Raw genomic sequence first — 25,609 nt, 5'->3', positions numbered from 1 at the left:
AGAGATGAGAAGCATCAATTCTTCATTGCAGCTCCTTAGTCTTTTTAGTTCTTCATTGATTGCTTTCTCCATATGTGCCTTGACTGGGGGGGCTACAGCAGAGTGAGTGACCCCTTGCTCAAGCCAGCAACCTTTGGCTTCCAGCCAGTGACCTTTGAGCTGAAGCCAGCGACCTTTGGACTCAAGCCAGATGAGCCCATGCTCAAGCTGGCAACCGAGGGGCTTCGAACCTGGTTCCTCCACATCCAGTTCAACACTCTTTCCACTGCGCATTGGTCTGGCTCGTCTTATATTCTTTTTCTTTTTTTTTTTTTTTTGTGATGGAGACAGAGAGAGGGACAGATAGGGACAGACAGGAAGGGAGAGAGATAAGAAATATCAGTTCTTCATTGCTGCACCTTAGTTGTTCATTGATTGCTTTCTCATATGTGCTTTGACTGGGGGGCTATAGCAGAGCAGGTGACCCCCTTTTTTTTTCTTTTTTTTATAGTTTTTTTTTTCTTTCATTTTTCTGAAGCTGGAAACAGGGAGAGACAGTCAGACAGACTCCCGCATGCGCCCAACCTGGATCCACCGGGCACGCCCACCATGGGGCAACGCTCTGCCCATCAGGGGGCGATGCTCTGCCCATCCTGGGCGTCGCCATGTTGTGACCAGAGCCACTCTAGCGCCTGAGGCAGAGGCCACAGAGCCATCCCCAGCGCCCGGGCCATCTTTGCTCCAATGGAGCCTTGGCTGCGGGAGGGGAAGAGAGAGACAGAGAGGAAAGCGCGGCGGAGGGGTGGAGAAGCAAATGGGCGCTTCTCCTATGTGCCCTGGCCGGGAATCGAACCCGAGTCCTCCGCACGCTAGGCCGACGCTCTACCACTGAGCCAACCGGCCAGGGCAAGTGACCCCTTACTCAAGCCAGCAACCTTGAGCTCAAGCTGGTGAGCCTTGCTCAAACCAGATGAGCCCGCGCTCAAGCTGGTGACCTTGGGGTCTCGATTCCCAGTCCAACATTCTATCCACTGTGCCACTGCCTGGTCAGGCCTAAATAGATGTTTTTATACTTTTTTTTATTTTTTTATTTATTTATTTATTTATTTTTTTGTATTTTTCTGAAGATGGAAACGGGAAGAGACAGTCAGACAGACTCCCGCATGCGCCCGTCCGGGATCCACCCGGCACGCCCACCAGGGGCGACGCTCTGCCCACCAGGGGGCGATGCTCTGCCCCTCCGGGGCGTCGCTCTGCCGCGACCAGAGCCACTCTAGCACCTGGGGCAGAGGCCAAGGAGCCATCCCCAGCGCCCGGGCCATCTTTGCTCCAATGGAGCCTTGGCTGCAAGAGGGGAAGAGAGAGACAGAGAGGAAGGAGGGGGTGGGGGGTGGAGAAGCAAATGGGCGCTTCTCCTATGTGCCCTGGCCGGGAATCAAACCCGGGTCCCCCGCATGCCAGGCCGATGCTTTACCGCTGAGCCAACCGGCCAGGGCCTTATACTTTTTTTAATTTTACCTTTTCAATGTTTTTATTTGATCTGACAATATGCCTCCTACCTATTTTTTAAGTCATTTATTTTAATTCTCATGAAATTAATGTAGATATAAATAAAATGTATATAATCAGTCAAAATCTTGTACATTTTTATAATTAAATTCTGTAAAAACTATGAAATTATTATTGAACATGTAATCTTTTTTTTTTTTTTTACAACTAGGAGGAACCACGGGTATAATTATCTTATCCAATCTCATTTTACAGATAGTTTAAAGGAGGCAAATTTGGTATTTTCTAATAATTCTTTACAACCTGGCCAGTTGGTGCAGTGGATAGTGTGTCATCCCAGTATGTGGATGTCCCAGCTTTGATCCTCAGTCAGGGCACACATGAGAAATGACAATCTGTTTCTTTCTCCCTTCTTTTCCCCCGTTCTCTCTTCCCCTCTCATAGCTAGTGGCTTGCTTGGTTCAAACATCAGCCCTGGGCACTGAGGATAGCTCGATTGTTCCTAGCATCACTCTCAGGCACTGAGGATAGCTCAGTTGATTTGAGCATCAGCCCCATATGGGTGTTGCCGGGTGGACCCCAGTCAGGGCCCATGTGGGTGTCTGTCTCCCCTCCTCTCACTTAGAAAAAAAAATTATTTTATGTCTTTTTGAAATAGGATGTGAGCTGCAATGAAATTCAAACAATACCTTCCCAAATTGGTCATTTGGAGGCCTTAAGAGACTTTAACGTGAGAAGAAATCACTTAGTACGTTTGCCTGAAGGTAAGAAACTGAAATGATTGTTTTATTATTATTTGTTTTTTTATTTTAAAGATCTCTTAGACTTATGGGCACAAGACAAAAATGTGTGGAGTTATAGCCAATATTTGAGGTATAAAATGTCTCATTAATATGTTATCTCTTCATTGGGAATTTTAAAATTTAAGATACTTTAGTGAAAAGTTCCAATAACTATTGAGCAGTGATTGTATTTTTAAACCTTGTCAAGTAATGTAATTGATAAGGTAAAGCCACAGGAAGTTTCAGTAATCATAACTACTTGGGAGACATAACATACACTGCTCAAAAAAATTAGGGGATATTTCAAAATGAACATGAAGCAATTAAATAAAAGAAGCATTTGATTTTTTCTTATTAAACGACATCAGAAAAGCGAACAAGTCAAAGAACATTGATTTTGCAAGTGAGATGCAAAACCAACTTTTATTTCATTGGTGAAAATGCACTATATGAAAGGCTGAAAGTACTGGAGTATCTGCATGTTCCCTGATCTTGAAAGTGTATTTTGAATTATCCCCTGTTTTTGAGCAGTATATTTTTGATAAGGAGATAGTTTAGTATAATGAAAAACATTCCTACAATTAGCTCTGACTTAATAATGGACTTGGACTAAGAACTTTATCCTTCACTGGAAATGTTCAAATGGAGGCTAATTAACCATTCAGAGGTTATGTACAGAGTGAATAATAAATAGAGTGAGAGACCTCACTAGGAGATTATCTTGAGCTAAGTATAAGCTCTGGTATATGTATTTTAATGATAAAAAGGATTAAGCAAAGAAAACAAACAATAAAGAAAAAGAGGCCCTGGCCGGATGGCTCAGTGGTAGAGCCTCTCCAACACTTGTTATTATTACCTGTGTTGTTGATAATAGCCAATCTAACAAGTGTGAGGTGGTAATATCTTATTGTAGTTTTGATTTCCATTTCTGTAACAGCAAAGATGAGCATCTTTTCATATCGTTGGTCATTTGTATGTCCAAGCGACAATATTCAGGTCCTCTCTCCATATTTTAATTGGATTATTTGCTTGTTTGATGCTGAGGTTTGTGAGTTCTTTATATATTGTGGATATTAACCCCTTATCAAAGCTGTTGTTTGTGCATATCAGCTCCCATTTTGTTGGCTGCCTTTTTATTTTGTTGTCCGTTTCTTTTGCTGCGCACAAGCTTTTTTTTTTTTTTTTTTTTAACAGAAACAGAGAGTCAGAGAGGGATAGACAGGGACAGACAGACAGGAACGGAGAGATGAGAAGCATCAATTATTAGTTTTTCGTTGTGTGTTGCAACACCTTAGCTGTTCATCGATTGCTTTCTCATATGTGCCTTGACCGCGGGCCTTCAGCAGACCGAGCAACCCCTTGCTCGAGCCAGCGACCTTGGGCTCAAGCCAGTGAGCTTTGGCTCCAACCAGATGAGCCTGCGCTCAAGTTGGAGACCTTGGGGTCTCGAACCTGGGTCTTCCACATCGCAGTCCGATGCTCTATCCACTGCGCCACCGCCTGGTCAGGCTGTGCACAAGCTTTTTAGTTTGATATAGTCCCATTCATTTGTTTTTGCCTTTACTTCCCTTGCCTTTGGGGTCAGATTCATAAAATGTTCTCTATTGCCAAGGTTCATAAGTTTAATACCTATGTTTTCTTCTATGTAATTTATTGTTTCAGATATTATATTTAGGTCTTGATCCATTTTGAATTAATTTTTGTGCAAGGGACAAACTGTAGCTAAGTTTCCTTCTTTTGCATGTGGCTTTTCAATTTTCCCAGCATCTTTTTTTCTTCTTCTTCTTTTTATAGGGACGGAGGGAGAGTCAGAGAGGGATAGATAGGGACAGACAGACAGGAATAAAGAGAAATGAGAAGCATCAATCATCATTTTTTCGTTGTGACACCTTATTGTTCATTAATTGCTTTCTCATATGTGCCTTGACCACGGGCCTTCAGCACACTGAGTAACCCCTTGCTCAAGCCAGCGACTTTGGGTCCAAGCTGGTGAGCTTTTTACTCAAGCCAGATGAGCCTGCGCTCAAGCCTACGCACCTCAGGGTCTCAAACCTGGGTCCTCCGCATCCCAGTTCGACGCTCTAATCCACTGCACCACCTCCCGATCAGGCCCAGAATCATTTATTAAAGAGGCTTTCTTTTCTCCATTGTATTTTGGCTCCTTTGTCAAAGATTATTTGTCCACATATATGTGGTTTCATTTTAGGGCTCTTGGTTCTGTTCCATTGGTCTGTGTCTGTTTTTCTGCCAATACCATGCTGTTTTGATCATCGTGGTTCTATAGTATAATTTGAAGTCAGGTAGTGTGATACTTCTGGCTTCATGCTTTTTTTCTTAGGATTGCTTTGGCTATTCGGGGTCTTTTATGATTCTATACAAATTTGGTGATTTTTATTGTTCTGTTTCTTTTAAAAATGACATTGAGATTTTAATGGAGATTGCATTAAATTTGTTGATTGCTTTAGATAATATGGCCTTTTTAATTATGTTGATTCTTCCAATTCATGAGTATTTTTCCACTTCATTTTGTCTTTTTCAGTTTCTTTCAATAATGCTATGTAGTTTTCAGTATATGGTCCTTCACATTTTTTGTTATGTTTATTCCTAGGTATTTTATTTTTTTGTTGTTACAGTTGTAAAGGGAATTTTATTTTTCAATTTATTTTCTGAAGTTTCCTTGTTGGCATACAGGAAAGCAGTAGATTTTTATAGATTTTTTTTTCTAGCAACTTCACTGTATTTGATTATTGTTTCAAATCATTTTTTGGTGAAGTGTTTGGGATTTTCTATATACCTGTGTGTCATGTCGTCTGCAGAAAGTGATACCTTTATTTTTTCTTTTCCAATATGGATGCCTTCTATTTCTTCTCTTACCTGGTTGCTCTGGCTAAGACTTCCAGTACTGTGTTGAATAAGAGTGGAGAGTGGGCATTCTTGTCTTGTTCCTGATTTTAGAGGAAAAGCTTTTCGATTTTCACCATTTAGTGTGATGTTAGCTGATGGTTTGTCACATATGACCTTTAATATGTTGAGGTACTTTCCTTTTATACCCTTTTTATTGAATGTTTAAAATATAAAAGATGTATTTTATCAAATGTCTTTTCTGCATTTGTTGATGGGATCATATGATTTTTGCCTTTTGTTTTTTTGATGTGGTATATTACATTGATCAATTTGCGTATGTTGAATCATCCTTGTGCTCTTGGAATGAATCTTGCTTGATTGTGATATATTACTCTTTTAATGTTTTGCTGTGTTTGATTTGCTAGTATTTTATTTAGGATTTTTGTACCTTATTCATTATAGATATTGGTCTGTGGTTTTCTTTTTTTGCGTTGTTCTTGCCAGGTTTTGGTATCAGGTTTATGTTGGCCTCATAAAATGCATTAAGGAGTATTGCCTCTTTGAGTTTTTGGAAGACTTTGAGATGGATAGGTACCAAGTCTTCTTTGAATGTTTGATAGAATTCACTAGTATAGCCATTTGGTCCTGGAGTTTTATTTTGGGGGAGGTTTTTGATAGTTGTTTCTATTTCCTTACTGCTTATCAGTATATTTAGGTTTTCCACTCCTTCAAAGCACAGATTTACCAGAAAACAAAACATGAAATGGCTATAGGGAATTCAAGTTTGGTATTTGCTGACATATTTCTAATGATGTACTTTTCTAGTTATTGCTGGATTTATCAACTTTGACACATCAGTTTTTTATAACTGTAAGTGAGAATTTACTTCCTTGCATTATCACCATCATATCTTTCCTTCTTCCTACGTCTTCCTAGTGTACATTTATCACAACTTTAGATTAAATCATTTATTTTCCGATGGCTTTAGGTGACCCCTGTGTTTTGGTCTTTCGACCCCCGCCAGGGTCGCGACCCACAGGTTGAGAACCGCTGCTCTAGTACGTTCATGCAAGTGCTTTGAATGATGGCGAAGATATAGGAGATGACTGCCAAAAAGGTCCCGTGCCTTTCCTGCTGAATTGTCACTCAGGTCTATGGTGATTTCACGTTTGAAGTCACACATGTTGTCTTCTTGGAGAATGAAGAAAAAATATGTAGTATTTTGTAGTTACCCTGCATTTTTCTTTTGCAGTGTACTTAATAATATCATCAGTTCCTCCAGCAACAAGTTTTAATTTGAGTTCCTCAGTTTCTTTCTCCAGTGCTATATATCTAATTTAGCTTTCTGTGTTAGCATCATTTGCTTCTTGGCAAACTTGATTTAAGATTTTCCTGGGGCAGTGTTCCAGCCTTCTACTCTTCAGGGAGCCTGCTAGTCAACTGTTCTCTCTGCCTTAGAGTTCCCAGTTCCAGAGGTGGCTGGTGAAGCCACCCCATCTTGGACGGGATCCTCCATGGCTGTAGCCCAGCATTGGGTGGTCACTGGAACCACACAGCCCCACAGACTGTCCACTGCCATGACTGCCTCCACACCTCTGACTGTGGACCACTGTTCCTTCTGTGTCTTTCTGATAATTTCCTGTCTTTTAGTTTCTTTGTTCTCTTTCTGGATATTTTATCAATTGAATATTGGAACCCATTAATTGATCCTGTTTTTTCTTATCTTTTTTTATTGTTCATTTCTTTGTTATTTTGTTTTACCAAGTGATAAACAATCTATTCCTAATTTTTTTTTTTTTTTTTTTTTTTAATTTTTCTGAAGCTGGAAACAGGGAGAGACAGTCAGACAGACTCCCGCATGCGCCCGACCGGGATCCACCCGGCACGCCCACCAGGGGGCGACGCTCTGCCCACCAGGGGGCGATGCTCTGCCCATCCTGGGCGTCGCCATGTTGCGACCAGAGCCACTCTAGCGCCTGGGGCAGAGGCCACAGAGCCATCCCCAGCGCCCGGGCCATCTTTGCTCCAATGGAGCCTCGGCTGCGGGAGGGGAAGAGAGAGACAGAGAGGAAAGCGCGGCGGAGGGGTGGAGAAGCAAATGGGCGCTTCTCCTGTGTGCCCTGGCCGGGAATCGAACCCGGGTCCTCCGCACGCCCTAATTTTTAATTTCTGCCATATTTTTTATTTCTACAAATGCTTATTAATCTATGATCTTTCAACATTTTTTCGTTTCAATAATTCATTATCTTAACTCTTTGAAATCAGAATTATTCCAGTTTTTCAAAATTTTCTTCTATTCCCTATATATTACCAGTTTCTTCCAAGTTCTTCTTTTCAGTTGGTTTGTGTGTTGTGTTTTGGTTTCTGTCTTACACATTGGAGGCTTCTCTAAATATCTGTGGATCATGTACTGACAGTGTGGAAGTGATAGAAGTTTCAAGCATACTGACTGGGTAGGAATTTTTTAACAGTATTTAAGCAGCAAGCTGAATATTTTGGAGGGTAAAACTACGTATCAGTATCTAAAGGCATTTTCTGTGGGACTACATAGTTTCTTCAGAAAATGTTGTTTTATTTCTTCTACATTGTTGTGTCTATTCCTAACTACGGGTACTCAAGAGCTGGGAATGGGGTGGGATTACCATTAAGTACAGTGTAGACTTTCGTTTTTAAATGGAAGCTCATCCTGACTTCCTTGTTGCCTAGGGTCCCTGAGCATAGAGCCTTTTGATTCAATTGCACTAAAGAATAACTTGTTGATTCTTGTGATTAGAGAGGAGTAGTGCCGAGCTGTGTGAGTTGGGTTTGGGAACCTGTGCATCTCTAACTTCTTTCTGCGGGTAGTCATCTGATCCCTTTGCTACCCCCACCCTCCTGTGGCATCAGGCCTCTGACTTTCTGTAGTTCTGTGAGCAAACAGCTTGCTTTTCAGTTGGATTCTTAGATGTAGGCATCTTGATTTCATTTTATAGCACATTGCTATAGCAATTAATCACCAAGAAGAGAAGTAAATACTTATGTTTAAATCCACTGTCTTTAACTAGAAGCTCCTGTAGAAACTGTGTGGTTTTGAAATGTCATTAATTGTTCACTTCTATTTCATCTCTGCAGAGCTGGCAGAGTTGCCTTTGATACGGTTGGACTTCTCCTGCAATAAAATTACAACAATCCCTGTTTGTTATCGGAGCCTCAGGCACCTACAGATGATCTCCCTAGATAACAACCCACTGCAGTCTCCTCCTGCACAGGTAACCCGTTGTAGATCTGAGCTATGTTATGAACTCTTCTGGCAAAGGAGGAAACTTTAAACTTAAGTTATATGCATTTATCTTTTAGTTAGAAATTAAGTTCTTTTAAAATAAATTCACATACTTGTATATTTGTCAGAAACCTTGACTAAATGGGGTGGAGGACAGGTGATGTTTCCAAGAATGTTTTTTCCTTTCATTAAATTGACTTTTTCTTTTAATTGTGGGATTCTTCATTAAGGTTTTTTTCTAATAAAACTTGGGTTAATTCTTTTCTTGCAAAACGTGAATGCAGATAATGGAAATGCTAAAGCCAAATAAAAATACTTAGCTTTCAGAACTAAGGATTATCAGTGCCTTTCTTCTGACCAATAGGTTTGAACCATTCCATGTTCTAAAATCTTAAAATCCTTATTTATTGAATGACTGAACTGAATCTATTTAAAAATAAAGTAATGACAAGGTAGTGTTACATATAGATTCTAGACAGTGTACAATCTAAAAAATACTTACCAACCTGTAGCTTTATTTAAAATTTATTGTGTTTACATAAATTCAAGTGTCCCACCGAATATATCTCTACCCACCCCCAAACCTATAGCGTTATTTTTTCTGAAGTGAGAAGCAGGCAAGGCAGAGAGACAGACTCCATCGTGTGCCAGACTGGGAGCCACCCAGCATGCCCACTAGGTGGCGATGCTCTGCCTATCTGGGGCATTGCTCCTTTGCTACTGGAGCCATTCTAGTGCCTGAGGCAGAGGCTAGGCTATGGAGCCATCCTCAGTGCCCAGGCCAGCTTTGCTTTAATGGAGCCTTGGCTGTGGGAGGGGAAGAAGAGAGAGACAGAGAGAAAGAAGGATGGAGAAGCAGATGGGCGCCTCTCCTGTGTGCCCTGGCCAGGAATCGAACCCAGGACTTCACACGCCAGGCCAAAGCTCTACCACTGAGTCAACTGGCCATGGCTCAACCTGTAGCATTTTTTGCTTAACAACCAATTGATAGTACAAGCCTCTGTATGACAACTATAAACCTTTATGAGTAAACTTCATCAATGACAGAAGGGTCTCATAATCCTAAAGAATTTATGTTTTGATTTCTGTCCCAGAAGTCAACAGGTAGCAACAGAAATATCTGTAGTTTTACTATATTAAACATTTCCTGCTTTTCTCTGACAGAGAAAATAGGATTGAAAACATAATTATACATGGTTGTTGGATTCCTAAAAGCAAAAGTTGCTAATATAATCCATCTAGGAGTGCTGCTTTAAATTTCTGACTATAGCTAAACAATCAGTGTGATAAGTGTACTTGATATTCTGTGTACAATCATAAATTATATGTTACTGAAACTTACTAGTGTCTAGAAAATAAAACCTATATTTATATCACTTAAACACCTAAAATAAAATAATTTTGTCAAAGTATTACATTTTTAGTATTACTATATATACTTAATAGAAATCCCTTCTATTTTCAATATACATTAAGTAAAAAGCTGATTGTGATAAAAAAGGAACACATTTCAGATGAGTAATAATTTGATTGTGTGTATGTTTTACTTTATTTAGATATGTATAAAAGGCAAAGTCCACATATTTAAGTACCTGAATATACAAGCTTGTAAGATTGCTCCAGATCTGCCAGATTATGATAGGAGACCATTGGGTTTTGGCTCCTGGTAAGTATGTTCTATGATTTGTGGGGGTGAGTTTGTGGTTGTTTGTTTGTTTTTATCATATTTCTTCACAAGAAATCAAATGCACTGGATCCTTAAAACGGCTGGAATGTTTGACTAAAGGGAAATAACCTATTTTTACACTACTGTATTTTTCTCAGAATGCCTGTATTAAGTAAAATGTTCTGAGGCGCTGGCCTGTACACGGCATAGATACACGGCAGCTTCCCTGGCTTCTGTTGCACGCTCCCAGAGTGACAAAAAGGTCTCTAGACATAGACAAATGTCCCCTGGGGGTTCCCACTTGTGGAAACCAATGGTCTTGAATACTAACCTTGGCTCTGCTTTTAACTAACTCTATGACTTAAAGCAGATCTCTCAAAGTTTTCATGCTTCATTTTCCCATAGGGAATGAAGAATTTGGGTTTGATGACTATTGATGTCACTTTGGGATCTTTTTGGCTGTGAATCCCTCAGCTATGTATAATATCTGACTTATAAGGTTATCTACTTGGCATTCCCAGCCATCCCGAATAATCTTAAATAGCAGGAACTAAATTTAAAAGGCTTTAAACAAGCAGAATTGAAGTCTCAGTGAAAGTTCAGTAATGCTCAAGACTTTTTTCAAAAAAGAATCCCTGAGGCCTTCCCTTAGAACCTGTCATGCGTTTCTTAAAAGCACAGTCCTAGTGAGCTTGCTTCTTGGTGTCTAATATAAAACAGATTAACAAATTTCTATTTTGGTAAAGTTTGGCAGACATATTAAATGTATAAAAAGTAAGTTGAAGGAAAAAATAAAACTGAAAAGCAGATACATATTAAATTATTCAAGTTAGTGGTTAACTCTAAGAGGAAGGAAGAGTCAGTGTGAAAGAGATACGGGGCTTTAAAAGTATTAATAATGTCTCGTCGTGTTTTAAAAGCTAAGTCTGTTATATTCTTTTATCTATGTGACATATTTTATAATTTTAATAAGTTATTTAAAAGCAGTAAAGCAGCTAAAAACAGTTATACACCATTAGGAATATTTGCAAAGGACCTTCTGCATTTTAGTAATATTTTAAGTTCTTACTATATTTTAGCACAATATATGAATTGATTCTCATTAAAAAAATGCTAAGCCTGACCAGGCAGGCAATGAAACAGTGGCTAGAGTGTCAGACTGGGATACAGAGGACCCAGGTTCGAAACCTCAAGGTTGCTGGCTTGAGCGCAGGCTCATCTGGCTTGAGCGCGAGGTCACTGGCTTGAAGCCCAAGGCCACTGGGTTGAGCAAGGGGTCACTTGCTCTGCTGTAGCCCCATGGTCAAGGCACATATAAGAAAGCAATCAATGAACAACTAAGGTGCCACAACAAAGAATTGTTGCTTCTCATCTCTCCCTATCTGCCTGTTCCTATCTGTTCCTCTCTCTGTCTGTGTCACCAAAAAAGAGGAAAGAAAGAAAATGCTAAGATTCATTAAGGTGTATCATTTTCAGTAAGTGGAAATATGCTTCATAGGTATTTTATCATCCAAAATTATTAGCATGAAGTATTTAAATATTTATGGTATAAAGCAGTAATCTCAAGCTATCTGAAAATTTTAGTTATACAAAACATGATTTCTCACGTAAATTATTACCCCAAAGGGGTTTTTTTTTCTTTGTCACAGACTATGCCTTTCTTACTCATCCCTAGCTCAGCTGAATGTTTGGCACACACGGTAAATGCTCACTAAGTACTTATTGAATGAATAGTCAGTTTGGTTGCATAACTGTTAATTCCCTCCTACCTTTCCTCTGCTTTAAAGTCATCAGAAACAACTTTGTAATGACATTCTGGGTTTTTTGGTCTGGCTATTAGATTGACGATTGGCTTAGGTGCTATAAAAGATATTTAAAACAACAGCTATAATCTGGTTGTTTAAGCATATACTACTACAGGTTTTAGTTTAGTATTTATACAAATACAAAGGAGAAATTAACCAAAATAAGATATACCTATAAAAGATTTCTACCAAGAACATCCTCAGTCCTAACAATTTTAACTGAGAGGAATGAAAGCAAGTGTGTGTTATTAAGGAGAACATACAAGGTTTTGACAGATGGTAAGGATTAGATCTGATGTACTCTATGCCAGTACCGGTACCGGTCCGCGGCCCGGGCGTTGGGGACCATTGCTCTATGCCATAGGCCTCTCTTAAGGGAAGGATTTTGGTAGTAGGGAGAATATGAGGAAATCTAGACCATTATTGCCATGAATATTTTTTTCCTCCATTTATTATCACCTTTTTTTTCATTTCTTTTCCTTCTATAGTTGCTTATAATACAGAACTGTTTCGTACTGAAGTTTTGTTTTTACTATTTAGAATTTTTATTAAAAGTATCTGTACAACAAATAAAAGTAACTTTTATTTTATGTATGCACTAATTGATTTTCTTTCTTGGAGTTAGTAATTTTTGCTAAGGAAATGTTTTTCCCTTATGAAATAACAAGAACATTAAATTGCTACTGCAACCTTTGAGGTTTGCGTGTAAGATAATTAACAGTGAATCCTGGGTGGGTGTATATATGAGGGTATGCCTACAGAGACTGCGGAGGAAGCATCATGAGCTATGTGAATAATGAACTTGAAGGGCTGCAGTACTAATTGTAGAACCTGTGACTCTGTTCTTTGTCTTGACCCAATTGTTGTTGTTTTTTACTATAGCAATCCTCATTATATTACTTGTAAAACATATATCAAAATAAAACCTGGGAGGAGACTTGTGTGTTTCTAATAGATAAAAGAAAGCTTGAATCAATGGAGAAACTTTTCTTAAATGAAAAGTCTAAATAGCATAAATGTGTTATGCTCAGTAAGAAAATGCTAAGATTTATTAAGGTGCATCTCATATACAGTAAAGGGAAATATGCCTCATAGGTTTTTTCTTAAGAAATTAATAGAATTGACTGGCCAGTGGGATAAAGTGTCAACCTGGAACACTGAGGTTGCCGGTTTGATACCCTGGGCTTGCCTGGTCAAGGCACATATGGGAGTTAATGCTTCCTGCTCCTCCCCCTGCCTTTCTCTCGCTTTTCCTTTTTGTCTTTCTCTTCTCCTCTCTAAAATCTATAAATAATGTCTTCTTTAAAAAAAAGAAATTAGGCCCTGGCCGGTTGGCTCAGCGGTAGTGTCGGCCAGGCGTGCGGGGTACCTGGGTTCGATTCCCGGCCAGGGCACATAGGAGAAGCGCCCATTTGCTTCTCCACCCCCCCCTTCCTCTCTGTCTCTCTCTTCCCCTCCCGCAGCCAAGGCTCCATTGGAGCAAAGATGGCCCGGGCGCTGGGGATGGCTCCTTGGCCTTTGCCCCAGGCACTAGAGTGGCTCTGGTCGCGGCAGAGCAACGCCCCGGAGGGGCAGAGCGTCACCCCCTGGTGGGCAGAGCTTCGCCACTGGTGGGCGTGCCGGGTGGATCCTGGTGGGGCGCATGCGGGAGTCTGACTGTCTCTCCCCGTTTCCAGCTTCAGAAAAAAAAAAAATACAAAAAAAAAAAGAAATTAGAATTAAATATCTAAATGTTTATTATATAAGGTCATCTCGAGCTATCTGAAAATTTTACTTATACAAAACATGATTTCTCAGGTAAATTAAGTATTACTCCAAAGGGGTTTGATTTCTGCCCTGATTCCAAAGGAATTAGTAATTATAGCTCTAATGTATTACAATCCCCATAATAATTCTTAATGAAGCTCACTATATTAATGTCTTCTATATTTACCACTTTTTCTGGAGTTATACTACTTTATTTGTAATGGTTTTAGAATGTGCTAGAAATTTTAAAATACATATACATGTATAGAGATAATTTATATATATATTTAAAATATTTTCAACTCCTCATGCACCAGTGAACAAGATACTATTTTTTTTTTCTTTTTTCTTTTTTTTTTTGTATTTTTCTGAAGCTGGAAACGGGGAGAGACAGTCAGACAGACTCCCACATGCGCCCGACCGGGATCCACCCAGCACACCCACCAGGGGCGAAGCTCTGCCCACCAGGGGGGAATGCTTTGCCCCTTCCGGGCGTCGCTCTGCCGCAACCAGAGCCACTCTAGCGCCTGGGGCAGAGGCCAAGGAGCCATCCCCAGCGCCTGGGCCATCTCCGCTCCAATGGAGCCTTGGCTGCGGGAGGGGAAGAGAGAGACAGAGAGGAAGGAGGGGGGGGTGGAGAAGCAAATGGGTGCCTCTCCTGTGTGCCCTGGCCGGGAATCGAACCTGGGTCCCCCGCACACCAGGCCGACGCTCTTCCACTGAGCCAACCGGCCAGGGCCCAAGATACTATTTTTTCATGTCTTTCTCAGTGAGGTGAATTAGTGAAACTGCTTTGTAGTTGACTGTGTACATTTATTCTTTATTCAAAATGCCGTCATGGAGTCAAAAGGCTTTGGGTCTGGCTATGGATCCCTGTACTTCTGGGCAGTTCAGTTAACCTCTTTGAACCTTAGTTTCTTCAATATGATCTTTACCCTGTTTAACAGTAGTTTTGAAGACCAAATGGCCCTGCGTGTGAAAATGCTTTACTGACCAGAAAGCCTCATATAAATATTAGGTATTGTACTTACTAACCGTCTGCTGTGATCTAGAACCAATTTAGTCTGACGAATCCTGTCTTGCTAAAGAGAATTTTTATTAATCCTGTAGTTCTTCAGGCATTCAACACTAATTAGATGCTGTGTTACTTTTAGTCCTTAGCTATAACTTTCTAACTACTTTTGTGTAACACACAAACTTCCTTAAATCATTTTATGAAGGTCACTCATTTCCAGATGTGTTTCCAGCTCCTTAAGCAGTTGGCGCTGTTGTGATAACATTTCCATTTTATACAGTGGCACACATATTTTTCATTAGTGATCTATAGTGACCTCTACTTGCTGAGATGATTTTAAGCAGATCTATATTACAGACTGAATGTATTTATTTATGATGATGTGACAGTGAAACAAATCTGATGAAAGACTAAACCATTGGTAAGAAAGTCTTGCCTCTGTGACCCCAGTAATGGAATTAATTCTCAACAACAAGCCTGAGCTTGTAAAAGCAGGGACCATCATATTTGTATTCTTTTGGGTTTTTTTAAAGATTTTATTTATTGATTTTAGAAAGATGAGAGAGAGAGAAGGGGGAGGAGCAGAAAGCATCAACTCCTAGTTGCTTCTTGTATATGCCTTGACCTGGCAAGCCTAGGCCTCGAACTGGTAACCTCAGCATTCCAGATCAACGCTTTATCCACTGCGCCACCACAGGTCAGGCAGTGTTTGTATTCTTAGCACCTAGAACACTACCTGGCATTCAGTAAATGCATGGTGAATGAAACTCAGATGAAGCAGATTTAGTGACTTGTTATAACAGAAAATGTTCTTTGTTAAGAGTGCATTCCTCAAAGATTTATAACTTTTTTTTTATTGATTTTGAGAGAGAGGAAGGGATACAGAGAAAAAGAGAAACATCGATTAGATTGGGTAATCTTATTTTCCAAAGATTACATGACTTCTTTGAGCTGATGGTTATTAAATAGTAAAATCAGTACCTTATCTGTGAAATCTAAGTGCATTGCTCTTTTCCTGTATCTTAAATTCTAATTTGTTGTGACAACATGACATAACTTTTTTAGAGTTATGCACATGAGCTATGTAAGAGTACATGGGATACAAAATTCAATACCAGAAAAACACTAGTTTAAATTTGTACCATTGAAAGTTATTTTTCAATCTAGGCAAGCTTATTAAATAAAATGCTAATGATCATTAAAAAATAGATTCTGTTATGTTTTAGGTTTCTAATTAGATTAACTTTTAAAAGTATGTTTAAGAACAAGCAAAAACTTAAAGCTATAAAACTTTTAGAAGAAAATATAGAAGAATATCTTTGTGGCTTGGAACAGCCAGTGATTTTTGAGGACACAGAAAGCAGTAACCATAAAAAATGAAACGATAGATTTATAAGAATTTAAACAAGACATAAAAATGCATCTGAGTGGAGGGGGATATATTCGGTGGGGCACTTGAATCTATGTAAACACAAATTAAAACATAAATTAAAAAAATAAATGAAGTATCTATCATGGTAAGAAAATGCCTGACCAGGGATGGCACAGTGGATAAAGCATCAACCCAAAATGCTTAAGGTCATCAGTTCGAAGCCTCAAGGTCACTGGCTCTGAGCATGGGCTCATCAGCATGGGGCCACTGGCTTGAGTGGGGGGGCTGTCCACATCATCCCCTGGTCAAGGCATGTATGAGAAGAAGTCGATGAACAATTAAAGTGAAAGCAACTATGAGTTGATGCTTCTTACCCTCTCTCTCCCTTCCTGTCTTTCCCACTCTTTCAAAAAAGAAAGTATTAAGAAAATGAACAGATGAACCACAGATTGGGAGAATATATCTGAAAAATATGTATATGTAAAGTATTTGTATCCAGTCTACCTAAAGAATACCTGCAACTTAATGTTAAAAAAATAAAATAACCCAATTAAATAATGGACAAAAGACTTGAATAGGGACTTTACAAAGAAAGATATATAAGTGACCAATAAACACACACAAAAAGCACTCACTTTACTCATCTTCATGGAAATGCATAATAAATCACAGATATCACTGCACACCCACATGTCTAAAATTAAGACTGACAATATAGCCTGATCAGGTGGTGGTGAGGTAAATAGAGCATCAACCTGGGACACTGAGGACCCTGGTTTGAAACCCTGAGATCACCAGCTTGAGCAAGGGGTCACTGGCTCAACTGGAGCCCCCTAGTCAAGGCACAGTATGAGAAGCAATCAATGAACAACTAAAGTGCTGCAACTACATCTCTGTCCCTTTCTGTCTGTCCCTGTATCTCTCTCTCTCTCTCTCTTAAAAAAAAGATTGGCAACATAAAATGTACTGTTTGTACATTGCTTACAGAAATGTCAAAATGGGATATCTGCTTTAGCAAAACTAGTTCGGCAGGCCTGACCAGGTGGTGGCATAGTGGATAGAGCGTCGGACTGGGATGCTGAGGACACTGGTTCCAGACCCTGAGGTCGCCAGCTTGAGCGCAGGATTATCTGGTTTGAGCAGGGCTCACCAGCTTGAGCCCAAGGTTGCTGGCTTGAGCAAGGGGTCACTCGGTCTGCTTTAGCCCCCTCCCCCCCCCTCCCCCCCCCCGTCAAGGCACATATGAGAAAGCAATCACTGAGAAACTAAGGTGCCACAACAAAGAATTGATGCTTCTCATCTCTCTCCCTTTCTGTCTGTCCCTCTCTCTGTCTCTATCTATCTCTGTTACAAAAAAAACAACAACACTATTTTGGCAGGTTTTTAAAAAGTTCTATTGGGATATAATTTTCAAATAATAAAATATCCATTTTAAGTGTGCGGTTCAGTGAGTTTTAGTAAATGAATACAGTCATGAAACTACCAACACAATCAAGATATATAATATTTCCATCACCTTCATGGCCAATTATATAGTGAGTACTTTCCTCAGCCAAAGGCAGCCACTGATCTTTTTGTTAATATAGTTTTGCCTTTTCTAGAATCTCATATAAATGAAATAAAACATTAAGTATTATTTTGTGTCTGACTTCTTTTACTTAGCAATATATTTTTAAGATTATTGATAATGCATTTAAAAATGGGCAAAAGATTTAAACATTTTACAAAAGAAGGTATATTAATGACCAATAAACACACAAGAAGATATTCATTATCACTAGTCATGAGAAAAATGCAGATTAAGACCACAGTGAGATAATACTTTACCCCCATCAGGATGGCTAAAATTAAAGACTGACAATACAAATGTTGACAACTTGAACTCAAATACATTGTTGGTGAGAATGTAAAGTGATCTTGCCACTTTTGAAAACAAATTGGCGGCATTTTTTTAAATGTACACTTACCATATGTTTCATCTATTCACTCCAAGGTATTAAAAACAAAGGTTTTGCCTGACCAGGTGGTGGCGCAGTGGATAGAGCATCAGACTGGGACGCGGAGGAGCCAGTTCGAGACCGCGAGGTCGCCAGTTTGAACGCGGGTTCATCTGGTTTGAGCAGGGCTCACCAGTTTGAGCCTAAGGTCGCTGGCTCGAGTAAGGGGTCACTAGGTCTGCTGTAGCCCCAAGGTCAAAGCACATATGAGAAAGCAATGAATGAACAACTAAGGAACCGCAACAAAGAATTGATATTTCTCATCTCTCTCCCTTACCTGTATGTCCCTATCCCTCTCTCTGACTCTCTCTGTCTCTGCCACAAAAAAAACAAAACAAAACAGGCCCTGGCTGGTTGGATCAGCGGTAGAGTGTCGGCCTGGCGTGCGGGGGACCCGGGTTCGATTCCCGGCCAGGGCACATAGGAGAGGCGCCCATTTGTTTCTCCACCCCCCCCCCTCCTTCCTCTCTGTCTCTCTCTTCCCCTCCCGCAGCCGAGGCTCCATTGGAGCAAAGATGGCCCAGGCGCTGGGGATGGCTCCTTGGCCTCTGCCCCAGGCGCTAGAGTGGCTCTGGTTGCGGCAGAGCATCGCCCCTGGTGGGCGTGCCGGGTGGATCCCGGTCGGGCGCATGCGGGAGTCTGTCTGACTGTCTCTCCCCGTTTCCAGCTTCAGAAAAATACAAAAAAAAAACAAAAAAAAAAACCAGATTTTTATTGATAATGATGCTGAATTTTAATAAAAGATTATATATCATTTTATATTTTTGAGTTTTACAACAAGCAAAACTAACTGTATTACTTTTCTATTGTTGCCATAACTAACTACCAAAACCTTAGAGGTTTTTTTTGTTGTTGTTGTTTTTTTTATAATAAATTTTTATTAATGGTAATGGGATGACATTAATAAATCAGGGTACATATATTCAAAGAAAACATGTCTAGGTTATTTTGTCATTAAATTATGTTGCAAACCTCTCGCCCAAAGTCAGACTGTCCTCCGCCACCCTCTATCTAGTTCTCTGTGCCCCTCTCCCTCCTCCTAACTCTCTCCCTCCCTCCCTCCCATGTCCTCCCTCCCCCCACCCTTGGTAACCACCACACTCTTGTCCATGTCTCTTAGTCTCATTTTTATGTTCCACCAATGTATGGAACCATGTAGTTCTTGTTTTTTTCTGATTTACTTATTTCACTCCTTATAATGTTATCAAGATCCCACCATTTTGCTGTAAATGATCTGATGTCATCATTTCTTATGGCTGAGTAGTATTCCATAGTGTATATGTGCCACATCTTCTTTATCCAGTCTTCTATTGAAGGGCTTTTTGGTTGTTTCCATGTCTTGGCCACTGTGAACAGTGCTGCAATGAACATGGGGCTACATGTGTCTTCACGTATCAATGTTTCTGAGGTTTTGGGGTATATACCCAGTAGAGGGATTGCTGGGTCATAAGGTAGTTCTATTTGCAGTTTTTTGAGGAACCACCATACTTTCCTCCATAATGGTTGTACTACTTTACATTCCCACCAACAGTGAATGAGGGTTCCTTTTTCTCCACAGCCTCTCCAACATTTGCTATTACCTGTCTTGTTGATAATAGCTAATCTAACAGGAGTGAGGTGGTATCTCATTGTAGTTTTGATTTGCATTTCTCTAATAACTAATGAAGCTGAGCATCTTTTCATATATCTGTTGGCCATTTGTATCTCTTCCTGGGAGAAGTGTCTGTTCATGTCCTCTTCCCATTTTTTTATTGGATTGTTTGTTTGTTTGTTGTTGAGTTTTATGAGTTCTTTGTAAATTTTGGATATTAGGCCCTTATCTGAGCTGTTGTTTGAAAATATCATTTCCCATTTAGTTGGCTGTCTGTTTATTTTGATATCAGTTTCTCTTGCTGAGCAGAAACTTTTTATTCTGATGTAGTCCCATTCATTTATCTTTGCCTTCACTTCTCTTGCCATTGGAGTCAAGTTCATAAAATGTTCTTTAAAACCCAGGTCCATGATTTTAGTACCTATGTCTTCTTCTATGTACTTTATTGTTTCAGGTCTTATATTTAGGTCTTTGATCCATTTTGAATTAATTTTAGTACACGGGGACAGGCTGTAGTCGAGTTTCATTCTTTTGCATGTGGCTTTCCAGTTTTCCCAACACCATTTGTTGAAGAGGCTTTCTTTTCTCCATTGTGTGTTGTTGGCCCCTTTATCAAAGATTATTTGACCATATATATGTGGTTTTATTTCTGGGCTTTCTATTCTGTTCCATTGGTCTGAGTGTCTATTTTTCTGCCAATACCATGCTGTTTTGATTATCGTGGCCCTATAATATAGTTTAAAGTCAGGTATTGTAATGCCCCCAGCTTCATTCTTTTTCCTTAGGATTGTTTTGGCTATTCGGGGTTTTTTATAGTTCCATATAAATCTGATGATTTTTTGTTCCATTTCTTTAAAAAATCTCATAGGGATTTTGATGGGAATTGCATTAAATTTGTATATTGCTTTGGGTAATATGGCCATTTTGATTATATTTATTCTTCCTATCCAAGAACAAGGAATATTTTTCCATCTCATTGTATCTTTTTCGATTTCTCTTAACAATGCTTTGTAATTTTCATTATATAGGTCCTTTACGTTCTTTGTTATGTTTATTCCTAGGTATTTTATTTTTTTTGTTGCAATCGTGAAGGGGATTATTTTTTTGAGTTCGTTTTCTAGTATTTCATTGTTGGCATATAGAAAGGCTGTGGACTTTTGTATGTTAATTTTGTATCCTGCGACCTTACTGTATTGGTTTATTGTTTCTAATAATCTTTTTGTGGAGTCCTTCGGGTTTTCGATGTATAGGATCATATCATCAGCAAAAAGTGATACCTTTACTTCTTCTTTTCCGATATGGATGCCTTTTATTTCTTTGTCTTGTCTGATTGCTCTGGCCAGAACTTCTAGCACCACGTTAAATAAGAGTGGAGAGAGTGGACAACCCTGTCTTGTTCCTGATTTAAGGTAGAAAGTCCTCAGTTTTATGCCGTTTAATAGGATGTTGGCTGATGGTTTATCATATATGGCCTTTATCATGTTGAGATATTTTCCTTCTATACCCATTTTGTTGAGAGTCTTAAACATAAAATTGTGTTGTATTTTATCAAAAGCCTTTTCTGCATCTATTGATAAGATCATGTGGTTTTTGTTCTTTGTTTTGTTGATATGGTGTATTACGTTAACTGTTTTGCGTATGTTGAACCATCCTTGAGATTCTGGGATGAATCCCACTTGATCATGATGTATTATTTTTTTAATATGTTGTTGTATTCGGTTTGCCAGTATTTTGTTTAGTATTTTAGCATCTGTATTCATTAGAGATATTGGTCTGTAGTTTTCTTTCTTTGTGCCATCCTTGCCAGGTTTTGGTATGAGGGTTATGTTGGCCTCATAAAATGTGTTTGGAAGTATTGCTTCTTCTTCAATTTTTTGGAAGACTTTGAGTAGAATAGGAACCAAGTCTTCTTTGAATGTTTGATAGAATTCACTAGTATAACCGTCTGGGCCTGGACTTTTATTTTTGGGGAGGTTTTTAATAGTTTTTTCTATTTCCTCCCTGCTGATTGGTCTGTTTAGGCTTTCTGCTTCTTCATGCTCAGTCTAGGAAGGTTGTATTGTTCTAGGAATTTATCCATTTCTTCTAGATTGTTGTATTTGGTGGCATATAATTTTTCATAGTATTCTACAATAATTCTTTGTATATCTATGATGTCTGTGGTGATCTCTCCTCTTTCATTTTGGATTTTGTTTATTTGAGTCCTGTGCCTTTTTTCCTTGGTGAGTCTTGCCAAGGGTTTGTCAATTTTGTTGATCTTTTCAAAGAACCAGCTCCTTGTTTTATTGATTTTTTCTATAGTTTTTCTGTTCTCTATTTCATTTATTTCTGCTCTGATTTTTATTATCTCCTTTCTTCGGCTGGTTTTGGGTTGTCTTTGTTCTTCTTTTTCTAGTTCCTTAAGGTGTGAAGTTAAGTGGTTTACTTCGGCTCTCTCTTGTTTGTTCATATAGGCCTGAAGTGATATGAACTTTCCTCTTATTACTGCTTTTGCTGCATCCCAGAGATTCTGATATGTCGTATTTTCATTTTCATTTGTCTGTATATATCTTTTGATCTCTGCGCTTATTTCTTCTTTGACCCATTCATTTTTTAGAAGTATGTTGTTTAGTTTCCACATTTTTGTGGGTTTTTCCCCCTCTTTTTTGCAGTTGAATTCTAGTTTCAAGGCTTTATGATCAGAAAATATGCTTGGTACAATTTCAATTTTTCTAAATTTGCTGATATTGTCTTTGTGGCCCAACATATGGTCAATTCTTGAGAATGTTCCATGTACACTAGAGAAAAATGTATACTCTGTCGCTTTGGGATGAAGTGTCCTGTAGATGTCTATCATATCCAGGTGTTCTAGTATTTCGTTTAAGGCCACTATGTCTTTGTTGATTCTCTGTTTGGATGACCGATCTAGAGCCGTCAGCGGTGTATTGCGGTCTCCAAGTATGATTGTATTTTTGTTAGTTTTTGTTTTAAGGTCAATAAGTAGCTGTCTTATATATTTTGGTGCTCCTTGGTTTGGTGCATATATATTAAGGATTGTTATGTCTTCTTGATTCAACTTCCCCTTAATCATTATGAAATGACCATTTTTGTCTCTGAGTACTTTTTCTGTCTTGTAGTCAGCATTATTAGATATGAGTATTGCTACACCTGCTTTTTTTGGGGTGTTGTTTGCTTGGAGTATTGTTTTCCAGCCTTTCACTTTGAATTTGTTTTTATCCTTGTTGCTTAGATGTGTTTCTTGTAGGCAGCATATAGTTGGATTTTCTTTTTTAATCCATTCTGCTACTCTGTGTCTTTTTATTGGTAAGTTTAATCCATTTACATTTAGTGTAATTATTGACACTTGTGGGTTCCCTACTGCCATTTTATAAATTGCTTTCTGTTAGTTTTGTATCTAGTTTGATTCTTCTCTTTTGTTTTTCTATCATTTGTTTTTGTTTGTTTGTGTTCCATACTTCTTTCCTCTGTTGCTACCTTTTTTAAGTCAAGTGTTTTTGTGGTGGTTTTTTCAAGGGTGGGTACCATTAAGTAATGAAAAGGGTACCTACCATATTCATTGTAGTACCCTATCTTATAAGTATTTCTGCACTTCATCGTCCTTTGCTACTGTTAATCTCCATCCTCTCCCCCATTTTTTTCCTTTGTTGTCACAGTTTAAGTTTGGTTTTATTGTGTTCTTGGTGGAGCTGTTACTTGTGGTGTTGTTTTCTTTTGTTCTTTGAATCTGGTTGGAAAACCCCCTTTAGTATTTCCTGGAGTGGGGGCTTTCTGTTGATAAATTCTCTCATTTTTTCTGTATTTGTGAATGTTTTTATATCTCCTTCATACTTGAAGGATAGCTTTGATGGGTATAGTATTCTTGGCTGAAAGTTCCTCTCTTTCAGGGCTTTAAATATTGGGGTCCACTCTCTTCTAGCTTGTAGAGTTTCTGCTGAGAAATCTGATGATAATCTAATAGGCCTTCCTTTATATGTTGTACTCTTCTTTTCCCTGGCTGCCTTGAGAATTTTTTCTTTGTCATTGGTTTGTGTCATCTTTATTATGATGTGCCTTGGAGTGGGTTTGTTGGGGTTAAGAAAACTCGGTGTTCTGTTTGCTTCTTGAATTTGAGGCTTTAGTTCTTTCCACAGGCTTGGGAAATTCTCGTCTATTATTTGTTTGAGTATATTCTCCATTCCATTTTCTTTTTCTTCTCCCTCTGATATACCTATTATTCTTATGTTATTCTTTCTGATGGAGTCAGACAATTCCTGTAGGGCTTTCTCGTTTTTTATTATTTTTGAGTCTCTTTCTTCTTCTCTCTGTTGTGCCTCAAGTTGTTTGTCTTCTATTTCACTAATCCTATCTTCAATCTGGGCTGTTCTGTTAGCTAAGCTTGTTACCTCGTTTTTCAGCTCGTGAATTGAGTTTTTCATTTCTGTTTGATTTGTTTTTATAGTTTCAATTTCCTTGGTAATATATTCTTTGTGTTCATTGAGTTGTTTTCTGATCTCCCTATATTGCCTTTCTGTGTTTTCTTGTATATCTCTGAGTATTTTTAAGATTTCTATTTTAAATTCTCTGTCATTTAGCTCCAAGGCTTCCAATATGTTAAATCTTTTCTCCATAGATTTTTCCACATCTATTTGTGTTACCTCTCTTTCTTTTGTATCCATAATATTCGATTTCCTCTTTCTTATCGGCATCTGAGGGTGGTCTTGTTGATAGCACACAGGCTCACTTCCTCGCGGCGGCTTGAATGAACGTCCCTGCGGTAGCTTCCTCCACACCCTCATCTCTCAGATTCAAGTGATAACAGTCCTTTTGCTATCAGTTTGTGTGGAATTCCGGAATGCTCCGAGGATAGATTTTTCTGTTTCTAGTTGATAAATTTGTTGTGATTTAGGGGAGAGCTGTCGGACGCGCAGCTCACGGCACCATTTCCATGACGTCACAACCTTAGAGGTTTGAACAAGACAAATTTATCATCTTAGAGTTCTGTAGGTCAGAAGTCTAAAGTCTTGGCCTCATCAAGATAGTGAAAAAGGTGCCTTCTTTACTGTAGGCTCCACTAGGATGCATTTCCTTGCCTTTTCCAACTTCTGGAGACTGTTTGCCTTCCTTGCTCTTGGTCCCCTTCCTCCATCTTCAAGCAAGCATTGAATCACAATGACTTCCTTTTCTATCTTCCTTTTTAACTTTTAAGGACGCTTGTGATTATAGTGAGCCCACTCAGATGATTCAAGAGAATCTCCCTAGCCTTGACCAATTGTTTGCATAGCTCTGTTGGTTAGAGCATCGTCCCCACATGCAAAGGTTGCCAGCTGGATCCCCGGTCAGGGCACATACAGGAATAGATCAATGTTTCTGTCTCTCTCTTCCTTTCTCTCTCTCTAAAAATCAATAAGAAGAAAGATAATCTTCCTATTTTAAGGTCAGCTGGTTAGCAACCTTATTTCTATCTGCAATCCTAATTCTCCTTTGCCATGTAAAGTGACATATTTACAGGTAGGGAATAGGTCTTGGGCATCTTTGGGGGCCATTTATTTTTCCTTCCATACCCAGTGTAAAGTGAAAATAATCACAGTGGTGGTTGCCTCTTAGGAGTACACAGGGCAGGGTGAAGAGAACTGACTGAGAAGGGATGGATACATGGGAGTTTTCTGGCAAAGTAGAAATATTCTGTATCATGAAAGAGATATATGTTATTACAAAGATGTATTTATTTGTCAAAAGTACACAGCCTGACCAGGCAGTGGCACAGTGGATAGAGCATTGGAGTAGGATGCAGAGGACCCAGATTCGAAACCCTGAGGTCGCTAGCTTGAGCATGACCTCATCTGCCTTGAACAAGGGGTCACTCGGTCTACTGTAGCACCCCCCCCCCATCAAGGCACATAACAAGAAAGCAATCAGTGAACAACTAAGGTGCCTCAATGAAGAATTAATGCTTCTCATTTCTCTCCCTTCCTGTCTGTCTGTCCCTCTCGCTGTCTCTCTCTCTCTCTCTGTCACACACACAAAAAAGTACACAGCTAAGGTGAATGCATTTGAATGTATGTAAG

General features: G+C 39.2%; 1 protein-coding gene across 9 annotated transcripts in view; it reads left to right on the top strand.

Moving 5' to 3' along the window:
* Positions 1–25,609, top strand: part of LRCH3 (leucine rich repeats and calponin homology domain containing 3) — a 152,322-nt gene that overhangs the window by 73,058 nt on the left and 53,655 nt on the right. For all 9 annotated transcript variants that reach the window (XM_066346972.1, XM_066346968.1, XM_066346973.1 and 6 more), the window contains exons 4-6: positions 2,147–2,252; positions 8,226–8,362; positions 9,930–10,039. In XM_066346972.1, coding sequence (XP_066203069.1) covers positions 2,147–2,252; positions 8,226–8,362; positions 9,930–10,039 — 353 coding nt within the window. The remainder of the gene's footprint in view (positions 1–2,146; positions 2,253–8,225; positions 8,363–9,929; positions 10,040–25,609) is intronic.

This window comes from Saccopteryx leptura, chromosome 8 (genome assembly GCF_036850995.1).
Source record: "Saccopteryx leptura isolate mSacLep1 chromosome 8, mSacLep1_pri_phased_curated, whole genome shotgun sequence".
NCBI classification, from domain to species: Eukaryota; Metazoa; Chordata; class Mammalia; order Chiroptera; family Emballonuridae; genus Saccopteryx; species Saccopteryx leptura.
The sequence above is the reverse complement of the archived record's forward strand: the minus strand, read 5'-3'. Positions and strand labels throughout refer to the sequence as shown.